Source organism: Lemur catta, chromosome 1 (genome assembly GCF_020740605.2).
Source record: "Lemur catta isolate mLemCat1 chromosome 1, mLemCat1.pri, whole genome shotgun sequence".
Classification (NCBI taxonomy): Eukaryota; Metazoa; Chordata; class Mammalia; order Primates; family Lemuridae; genus Lemur; species Lemur catta.
This window is the reverse complement of record NC_059128.1, coordinates 221,208,827-221,219,845: the sequence shown is the minus strand read 5'-3', so window position 1 is coordinate 221,219,845 and position 11,019 is coordinate 221,208,827. Positions and strand designations below refer to the sequence as shown.

The 11,019-nt window shown below is 48.9% G+C and overlaps 1 protein-coding gene across 1 annotated transcript in view; it reads right to left on the bottom strand.

Moving 5' to 3' along the window:
* Positions 1 to 10,018: 10,018 nt before the first annotated feature.
* ITGB5 (integrin subunit beta 5) overlaps positions 10,019 to 11,019 on the bottom strand; it is a 106,206-nt gene continuing 105,205 nt past the window's right edge. The window contains exon 15 of the mRNA XM_045540108.1: positions 10,019 to 10,552. Coding sequence (XP_045396064.1) covers positions 10,457 to 10,552 — 96 coding nt within the window. The 3' untranslated portion in view covers positions 10,019 to 10,456. The remainder of the gene's footprint in view (positions 10,553 to 11,019) is intronic.

Sequence of the window (11,019 nt, the reverse complement as noted above, 5' to 3'; positions counted from 1 at the left end):
TGTCTGTGTTAGGGTCTTCCACATTTGAGGATCATTCCTGTCTAGAAATAGGAGTTTTTTATTCTTTTAATTAAAGTGAGACAAAAATTTAGGACAAGAGGGTAAAACCAGTATAGCATTTCTTGGGTCCTTTATTCTTTAATGTGTTGCCCAAATTATATCTAAATATTAGCCACTCTCCTCCTCCTTTTGCTTAAAGGTGACAGTCCAGGTATCCAAGTGGTGCTGGTTTCTGGAACTGCTGTTGCTCACTCACCCAAGAGGGCAAGGTGGGGAAGGAGAAGATGACTATTGCTCAGCCCCTAAGCTAATACCTGGCTGTCATTTCAACAAATGGAGGTGGGTTCTGGCTCATTTCTTTCGCTAGCCAGCAGCTGTGGATCAGTGGTGAAACTCAGTCACAGCTTCCTCAGTTCACAGTCAAGAGGTCTGGGGGGGGTTACTTAAGGATCCCATATAATTGTCCCAATTGTCGTTAATAGAGAGGGAAGTCAGCCTTTGTGAGTAAAATTGAAGGTGGTGGTTGAGCAGGGCCAGGTGAATGCTATCTGGGTTCTGACTGCACCAGCACACTTTCTTTCCTTCACTCACCTGTAGGCAGTGGCAGATGGAGGACACTTGCCATTTCCCCACCATATCAGCTCTTTCCACCCCTGCCCACTCTTCCCTCTAATGACTCAGAGGAGAGCCTGGGATTCCAACTCAGGTTATTATTATGTTCCCTCTAGAAGTTTCTTTCTCAAGAGATTCTGCTGTAAAGTCCAGTTTGAGCTTCAGGTCCCCAGTGCTGCATCTCCAGAGACATTCCCTCTGGGAGAAACGGACAAATTACCAAGAAAGCATCAGCCAGAAGGAAAAGGAAGGGGCTTGGCCCTTGGGGCTACTCTGGAGGAGCTGAAATTCATGAAGGGGAGGAGAGTTTTCTGACAAAAACTTGTAGCCATCTTGGGTGTCTTGGGTTTTTGATCTTGAGAGGTGGGGCTGTGAAGCCTTGGAGTGACGTGCTAAGGTCTCAAGTGCCCACTCCAGTGACTGACCATGTCAGTGGTTCTCGCACGTCAGCAGCTATCAGATTCACCTGGAGTCTTGTAAAAACAGGTGCCTGGCCCCACCCCCAGCATTTCTGACTCTGAGCAGCTCTGGGAAGGAGCTTAAGAATTTGCATCTCTAACAAGGTTCCAGGAGGTATAGAGGCTGCTAGTGCAGTGACCAGACAGAACCACCGCACTGGTTAGTCACTTTTTTGCCTCTGCAGTGAGATAGCCTTGGCCCCGCGTCCTCTCCTGCTGCAAGTCCCATACTCCTGTCCTTCAGAAGTGCTGCCTCCAGGATGCTGTTACTGAAGTTCACCTAGGACTCTGCCAGGTAACGAGGGCATATCAGAGGAGCTCAAAGAATCACCCGGACCCTCCCGCTTATTTAAAGTGCAGGTTCTGGTACCCGGCACAGTCAGATACTCTGTTTTTAGCAGATGGGGGTTTGCCCCGCTCCCTGGGCATCTGTGTTTCCAGTGGGTGCCCCAGGAGATTTTGATGTTTCTTAAGGGAGAGCCCAGAGCTGCAGGCCTCTGAGCTGAGCAAAAGCCCAAACAGTCTGGAGTCAACACTTGGGAGGAGAGGGTGATTCAGACAAGAACCTGGGCTGTCTTGGGCTATGAGAGTGTTGTTCTTTAGCATTGAAGTATTTCAGAGGCATTAGATATTATAGTTTAGCCTTTTCTAGTCAAGGAATATTTACAGAACAGTAGCTCCAGGCATTGTAACACAGTCCCCATGGCGTGTACGGAATAATCTGTAAGACTAACGGAGAGAAGAACTCCATCCCCTGGCCTCTTCCACTAATCTAGGCATTTTGTAGAGCATAAGCCCACAGATTTTTAGTGCTGGAGGATCCCAAGAAATCATCTGGTCCAGCTCCCTGTATTTTAGAGCTACAGAAGTACAGGCCTGGAGTCTCCAGCCCCAGCTCTTACTCTCATGTTGACGTCAGTCAGCTCTAGGAAAAGCAGCCCTGAAGCTGTTTAAAACCTGTCTCAAAAAAGGTACTGAAGGGTGAAGATGGCAGCCTGAGGACATTTTTAATGTTCTTTCTTCCCAACTCCCCTTCACCTACCTCCCTGGAACAAAATAGCTGCCAGGACCAACAAGTAGGCGAGGCCTGGAGCTGTCCACGTGACCACAGGCCCTGCCAGGATCCCAGGGAGAAGGACAGGTGCAGGGCATTGTCTCCTTTAAGCTGGGTGGGAGTGAGGTTCAATAGGGAGGCTCGGGACTTGGGGAGGAGTGGCGCGTGCGTGCGTGTACCTCAGGATGGCAGCTTCCTGGTTAGTACAGTGCTGGCCCATAGTGCAGTGTACAGGCCTCCTAGCAACCCTGGGTTTGCTGCTGCAGGAGAGTTGTACAGAACCAAGGGGAGGCAAAAGAAAGTAAAAGCACATGAGGAAATCCAGCAACGGGAGAAGAAAGCAAAGAAAAATACCTGGAACAGATGTAAGAGCAGGGGTTTCACTGAGTTGTGCTCATTGCTGAATTCTCAGCACCGGAAACAGGGCCCAGCAAATGTTTCTGAATGAATGGGTGAATAGCAGCCCTTGGTGAATGTCAGCTGCCAGAGGAAACAGCCTACAATTCCATTCACCAAGATTAAAATAACAAAAACAAGAAGACACAATTGCAATGTTTTGCTTCAGGAACTAAAATACAAATTTTTGAATATGAAAATTTGATGGAAAAATTTTAACGGGATGGTAATATTGAGAACCACTATCATGGGATGAAAGATCATGTGAAGAAAAATACCAAAATTTGAAACAAAAGTACAAAGAAATAGAAACAATGAGGGAATTGATAAGAGGTTTAGAGGAAAGATCCATGATTATTAAGAGAAAAAGACACAATAGGAGGAGAGGAAATATTAATAATGATAGAAATAATTGAGGAAAATTTCCACAGTTTGAAAAAACACTTGAGTCTGCAGATTAAAAGGGCCGATGAGTTCCAAGCAGGAGCTACAAAGACACTCCTAGTTATATCCTATAAAAATAATTGAACTTCAAGGATAAAAATTTTATAAGCATCCTAGAAGAATAAATCACATGCAAAGAAAAAGGAATCACACTAGAAGCAGACTGTCATTTGTAGCACTGGAAGCTTGGAGACAGGTAATGACATCCACAGGTCCTGAGAAGAAAGGACAGTCATAACCAAGAATCCTGAGCGCAGACGTGGTCCCCTTTCAGGTTTTAGCAGCCTGATGTGAGTGTTGTTACAATCTCCTTAACGTTTTGGCGCACCGGGCTGTGGCTCCAATCCACGCCAGTGAGTGGGATGTGCGGAGCATGAGCCTTCAGAGGCCAGGAGGGCGGAGGTGGAGCAGGTGTATCTAGCAATAGGAATAGAATCTACCTGAAGTGGTGAGCATATCCAGAAGCTTAGGAAACTGAAACTGGAAGCCCCTTAGAGATCATCTAATCCAATCATCCCATTTCATAGATGAAGAAATCGAGGCCCATCAAGAAATGATTTGAGCAAGATTGCAGAAAAGCTCATTCCAGGCAGACTGGGGATTAGAATCCTTGTCTCTTGACTCTAGTATTTTTGTTATTACATTCTTTTTACCCCCTTTCTGTAAAGGTAGAAAAATTCATTTTTTTACCCCTTTATGTGTCACGAGACACATCAGCTAGTGTTTCCTTCCTATCAGTCACAACTCACATAGCCCTTGCTGCAGTAAACAAAATCTCACTGACCTTCTGCCCTCTTTTCATCTGCAAATGGCAGGTCTCTAATCTGATTGTGAGCCATAAGACCCTAATTGCAGAGGGACCCTAGAGGAAGGAATGCTGCAGAGAGAGGCCAAGAGAATCTGGACAGGCCTTGCTGGGTTTAGATTGTATCTGTTTTGTCCAATCACATTTTGACACAGTTGTCCATGCTTCAACCAGGCTTCAACCATGCCTAGCCAATGGAGTCTCTATAAAGTCCAAGAGGACGGGGTTTGGGGCCTTCTGGAGAGCTGAACATGTGGAGGATAACAGGAAGGTGAACGAGAACTCACCCACGTGGCAGGAGGGTGGCACACCCCAACCTCACAGGGACAGACGGACAGACGCTCGTATGCTCAGGACCCTACCACAGCTTGCCCTGTGTACCTCTTCATCTGGCTGTTTATTCATATCCTTCAAAATATCTCTGTCATAAATCAGTAAACGTGTTTCCCTGAGTTCTGTGAGCTGCTCTAACAAATTATACAAACCCAGAGAGGGGATCTTGGAAACCCAACTTGAAGCTGGTCGGTTAGAAGTTCTGGAGGCCAGCACTTGCAACTGGTGTCTGAAGGGGGCGCAGTCTTGGGGACTGAGATGGGATCTAGATAGTGTCAAAATTGAACTGGAGAACACCTCATTGGTGTCCACTGCAGAACTGATTGCTTGCTTTCTGGTGGGGAGAAATCCCCACATATTTTGGGGGTCGCAAAAGTCTTCTGTATTGACTGTTGTGTTGGAATGAGAGCAGAAGAAAAACACGGTTCTAGTTTTTCCTAACACATTGCTACCAGGATTCGATAGATGACACCAAAACTAAAGTGGCAGATTATATATTGTCCCCAATTCTTCCCTCCTTCCTGAATCCATGCACTTTGCCACGTGGCTCCACAGTTCCTCCTGCTGGACGTGGAGAATATTTCCCCACCCACTGACGTCAGCCTTCAGCGATGGAACGTCGCCCACTGCCAGTTCTGAGGCCACGCTCACCCCTATCTGACATCTGCCACCACCGTGAGAGGAACATGCCCTGAGTAGCCCGTTGGTCACAGAAGGAGAGAAAGGTAGAGCAGAGCCTACTCCAGCCCCATGGCCTGGCGCACAAGTGCCCTGGCTGCGCTGTGGGCCTGGGCTCGTGACCACACATGCCCGCCAGTGGATGCCATAGGACGGCTGTGTGCTGTGGCTCCCCCAGATCCAGCCTGGTTACCAGGAAGACAAAAACTGTTTCACCAAGAATCAGCCATCCTTCCTTCAGCCTTCCCAACCTTCACCTCTGGCTGCTTTCGGTGATTCTCGAAACGAAGCGGCTGCCTGGCTCTTGCGTGAGCCCAGCACCGATCACTGAAAATGACAGTGGGTAACCCCCAGACTCTCCGCAGTTTGCTTCCTTTGCCCCTTAACCGGTGGATAGGGTGCCGGGTCGTCAGTGCTAGGAACGAACTTCTTTTTGAAGGATTCTAGTATTTTTTTTAAAAGCATGGAAAAAAATCAGGACTCAGAGTTCTTTATACTTATTCTGTAGTCAATGCTGTTTTACTAAATGCTGATTTTATTTTGGATTACAGGATGTGAAATGCCATATGTTTCTTTTTTAGCTCTTAGGGCCTTTAAAACCTGGCCTTGTGCTATTTACCCTGCAATCCCTTTGTTTTCCCCATGGCCCTTCCAAGTTCATGCTTGGCTTTTGTGCCGCAGGAAAGGGAGGCCACAATAGAAACACAAAGAGAAGAAAAATTAGAATATGTTTTAACGTTTAAAGTTCAAGGTTTTGGCATAAGTGCTGGTTTGGAAGAACATTTGCCTGCCCTTTTTCCTCCCACCAAGGGAGAGCAACAAGCGGCTGAAGGAGCCTCAGGTCAGGTTCTGGTGACCTCTCACCTCTGTGGCTGGGTCCCAGGGAGGGAGGCGGAGGGGAGGGCACCCAAAATGAGGCTGGGGAACCGACAGCAGAGCGGGTCTGTGCCTTGTTTATCAGGGGGTAGGGGTTGGAGAGCAGTGGAGACCCAGCGATCCCCCCCACAGCTCGGAGCACAGCAGTGGACTCAGAGGCCAGGTGTGTCTGGGGCGGAGCCTGAGGGGGCCTGAGCTTCCTGTGGCTCCAGAGTGACATGACAGAGAAGCTGAATTTCCCATCTTCCTGAAAAGGGCATGGGAGCTGGCTGAGAAACAGACCTGGTGGGCCTGAGGGTCTCAACCATCATGCAAGGACATTCAGTGGGGAGTGGAACGGGCAGTACAGCCAAGGCTCTGATGAGGACAATGGTGTCTTCGCAGGGCCACTGGGCACAGACTCAGCGCCGTGACCCTGCTGTCTCCCTGCACTTGGCAGCCCCCGCGGGGCGGGGCCTGCGGAGGCCTAGAATGATTGTGTTTAACGAGACTCGCTGTCCTTGTTTACCTGGAACCTAGTAACGTCTTGCGTTCTGGCATCACTTGAATAAACACTTGAAGTACAGATGGTGTTGAGTTTAGGGAAAAAAACTATAAAATTATGCTTTTTGCAATTGGAATAGATGGCCTAAAAATTCGTATTTGCCTTTTAGAAACACAGCATAGTTAGTCTTTGATCTCCTTCCCTTCCTCGTCCTTCCTTCCCTCGCCCCACCACCTGGCTGTCACCTCGCACGTCCCCAAACCCCTGATGCTCCCGTTGGGCGGTAGCATGGCCTCTTCCTCACTTCTGTTGCCTTCGTCCCCGTCTACACGTCAGTTCCATGCAACAGGGGATGTCTCCCAACTTAAATCAAGCCACAGTCCTCGTGGCTTGGGCTGAGAAGAGACCCTAAGGAAAGGTGCTGGGTGGGAGGAAGACCCAAGTGTCCCCGGCCTCTTGTCCTCCCCGGGTTCTGGGCCCAGCTTGTCCACCCACGTGGAGATGCTCACAAAATGTGTGACCCCACAAGCCTCAGTTCATTGTGTGTTTTGCTCTGTATTTTTTTAAATTGTTTTGTGAGCATGGGTCAGGACATGAGTGCCAACTCGCGTGGCGTGGCTAGCTGGCCTGGCAGGGAAGCCCAGCAGTGCACCGGTGCCCAGGCCAACCCACGTGCCTCTGCCTTGGGAAGGAGATTTCAAAGTACTGAATCTTTGTGCCAGGAATCATGAGATTTGTGTCAGTTGTCATCTTCCTTCATTTTTAAAAATAGAACAGTTCCTTGAACCGTACTGGGATTTTTGGTTAACGTGTATACCAGAGGCAGCTCATGTGGTGAGGACAAAAGAGAAAGATTCAAGGAAAAGGGGGAGATCTCATAATTTATAAAATTTATGATTTTATAGTTTATAGAGGTACTTCGTTTTGTTTCAGTACAGATGCGTGCTCCCGCGGCGGAGCTCTGGGATGAGGAAAGGCAGGCGAGCTTCCCAGGAGACAATGTAATACAAGAGGTGTTGAGAGGAGGGGTCCCTCGGCTTGGATCTCACTTGCCGAGCCCCAACTCAGGGCGGCTAACCTCAATTTCCTCCTTTGCCAGATGGGGAACCACACCCCCCATACCACACGGGGCAGTTGTGAGTTGTCAGTGAGAAGCTGCTTTTAGTCACAGGGGCCTGACTCTGGGCGGGTGAGACCAAAGAAGCATCAGTGGCTGAGCCTTCCAGAGTGTTCTGGAACTCAAACCGAGATGATAACCCTGAGAAATAGGCCTGGACTTTTTAGTATCTGCTTTATTACACATTTATAAGCATGATTCTGACAAGTGGGTCTGCGGCATTCACCAGAATGCCGAAGGGGTCCACGACGCAGAGAGGCTAGGAACACCTGCCCTAGGAGGTCACTGGGCTTGAGACCCCGAAGGTTGCACCCTTAGAGATTATGTCTTGCCTTTTTGCAACATGAATTCACGGACCTTAAAACGCAGACATGTTTCAATGTTACGGCAAGTGTTACAGTGAGTGGTCTCGAGGACAAACCGAGTGGCACACAGAGAGTCGGAGAATCAAGGTTTATTCACCGGCAGGCTCAGAGAGGTCTCGCCACCAAATTCTGAGCACCGTCTACCCAATTTTTCCCATTTTTATTAAGTTGCGGTGATCCAAGGGGAGGGGTCTCAGGTGACTAATGTCTGCCAGGTAATAGGTTAGGTTAGTGTCTGCACCAGGTAGTAGGTTTAGTGTCTGCACCAGGTAATAGATTTAGTGTTATGCTGATGTGCCAGATGTTAGGTTAGTAATATGCTAATGTGCCGGGTGTTAGGTTAGTATTATGCTAATGTGGGTCTTCCATGAGGGGTGGGGGTCTCAGGTGGCTGCTGTGCTAAGTAATAGATGGGGGTTTTCCTTAGCAGCAGCAGGACATCTGTCAGAGGATCAGAAAACGTATGTGGAGAGGATGGGGTGTCAGCGGAGGGGGCAGGCCCGGTGCAGGGCACAGAGAGCCCAGGGGAACCCGAGGTTCTTTCTCTCTCTTCCCCATCAGGAACAGCCTCTGCTACCCTACAACCATTTGGTTTCCAGCTTCTAACAATCAAGATACTAAAACAGGCCATTTTTTACAGGTCCCATTGTCAACCGAGCTGAGTGAGAATTCCCTGTCCTTTTAAAAAGAATGACAGTATAATCCCACTTTGGTTAAAATTGCAGATATGTGTATAGAAAAAAGACAAGTCATACACAAAAAGGTCAAGTATAGTTACCTCTGAGTGGTGTGACTCCAAAAGATTTTTACTTTCTTTATGATAGTTTCCATCTTTTCCCTTGTTAAAATGGAGATCATAAGACTGACGGATTGGACTCTTTGTGGCGATAAGATACCAAATCATGAACAGGACCTGAGGCCATGCCAGACAAGGGTTCCTATATTGGGTTAGAATCTCAGGACTCAGGTCTCCAAACAGCTCATCCCAAGAGCGTCCAGCAGGGGGCAGCAGGGCACCGTGAGCGCTATAACACATTCCTCGGGTCAGAGACGAGACACCCACCTTCCACAGCAGGTGGAAACCAGGAGCAAAGCATCCTTTAGTGTCTGTCGCTCAAGAACGTTGTGCCCTTACAGAGCTGCATATGAAAAAGGATATTTTTGAACAAGTTAATGATTTATCTTCAGGAAACCCATAAGTAAACAGGAAAGAAGCCCAGTTTTTTCCAAAATCACATTTATTTTTCTCAATTCAGAAAGTCCCAAAGCCCCATTTTATCTATTTGTTTTATATTTTATTTACATTTGGCATCATTTCAAAAAGGATTTAAGGCGGCCTCACCGAGTTACAAGGTCTGTTTCCTCCCATGTACACAAGATGAAGGAAACTCAGAGGTAACGGGCCCTATGTAGTGACTGGCATTTGTCTTTGCCAAAGACAAATGTGTTTGCCAAAATGAAGTCAGGGGAACTTGGTCCAAGGCCGAAGAAAGGGCAATTTGGAGCGAAAGTGCAGTAACCTTGAAGTGACGCCAATGGCAAAAATGATTAGTGAAAGCAGCAGGGAGGAGCCCGGCCCTCTGGCCAGCAGGAGACGGGGCCTTAGTACCAGTTTGTGGTCAAACTCCTGAGGCTTGGGCAAGGCACTGCTCTCTCTGGGAATCAGTTTCCTCTTCTACGAATAAGGGGACAGGGGTCTCAGACATGGGAACCTAAGGGGACTCCGTGGCCCTGCAGGAAAAAAAGCTGAAATGAGTTTTGTGCTTTGGGCCTGCGGGGGACATAGGAGTCTGGCGGGGAAGGCACTGGAAGGAAACTGTCATTGGTAAGAGTGTAAGAAATGGTTTCGTGTGGGAACCACAGATCAACCCTCCCTCATCTGCACAGTCTATTTCCAGCCTCAGCACCTCAGGACAGGGGAAGGAGGCCAGGGATAGTTTTCACTGTTTCTAGCCTGGAACTCTCTTTAAGCAAAAGCTGGGAGGGTACAGAGTCACCTTCTCACTGCTCCCAGCACCACCCTGACCGCCCTGAGCACCTGAAGTTCTCAGCGAGTGCCGGCCTGGAGCACTGGACTGGCTCGTGTCCCATCCCTGAGGAAGTACACAGCCATTTTAGTCCCCACTGGGCCACCATTTAAGGCCAGTTAGAAAGGAACACACACATCGATTGTACAGAGTATCGGGCAAACACAAACTCTTTGGTTTTAATCTTTACTTTCAATCCCAATCTCTTTCCTTTTCATTACAGAATTACTAAACAAACATGCACAGGAGAGGAAAACTGACATATGCAAACTACACACCTTCAACAGGCATCCCAACAGTCCCATCACCAACACCCATGTGCAAGGCCAGACGCCAGGCAGAAAATTCTCAGTAATCAGAACTATGCCATAAATGCATGATCTTTTTATTTCATATAAAAATGATCAACGTGAAAAAAGCCAGACTGCATGTTGGTTTTACACACATGTCCCCTCCCCAGTGGCCTTCTTATCCCGCCAGGCTGAGGCCAGCCCTTCTAGGAGGGAGAGGCAGCCCAGCATCTCAGCAGTTCACTGGCACGAGTGGGATGTGTGTGGTGGGGAAAGCGCCAACATCCCCTTGCTTTCCCTGGGCTCGGAGGGGACACAGCCTAGGGTGGCTCCAGCCCAGCAGCCAGGTGGTGTGGCAGGTACCTTGCTGTGCAGGCAATGGGCTCCCTGCCCAGGCTCACGGAGGTCGTCTCTGGGCTTGCCTATCCAGGGAGCTGTGGACCAAGCCGAGCAGCTGTTCAAGGCATTTCAGTCTGGCTTTTTCATCAGCTCCCGCTACCCCCAGGAGAAGGCGACATCAGTCCACTGTGCCATTGTAGGATTTGTTGAACTTGTTGAAGGTGAAATCCACAGTGTGCGTGGAGATGGGTTTTCTGTACAGAGGGTTTGAAGCCTACAGAACACGGGAGGGAAGAGGACACGCATAAGTTCACTCATTCAAGCCAGCAGACTCAGGCCCTAGACCTCCCTAGCTCAGCCCCCAGGAAGGCAGCAGGCAGGGCACACAGGTGGGAGCTGATGGCCTTGTGCTCCAGGCCTCACCGTGTGCCCCTGGGCAAGTCCCCTGCCTCTCTTAGCGTCCACTCTTCATCTCTGGAATGAGGGTTTGGGTCAGGTGGTCTCTGAAGTCCCTTCCAGCTTTAACAGAAACTAACTCTGGGGATTCAGTGGGTGCTCACTCCGTGCTTAATCCTTTAGGAGCTTGCAGTCTGCCTGGGGTGACAGGACTGACATGTATGAGCACTGTAACACACTCTAAGGAACAGAGCTCCTTTTCTGTAGATCTCTCTCAAGACTGGACGGCCTCTTCCTGCTGAGGCCGGGCCTGGTGTCTCTGCCCCTGCAATGCTCCTGACCTGG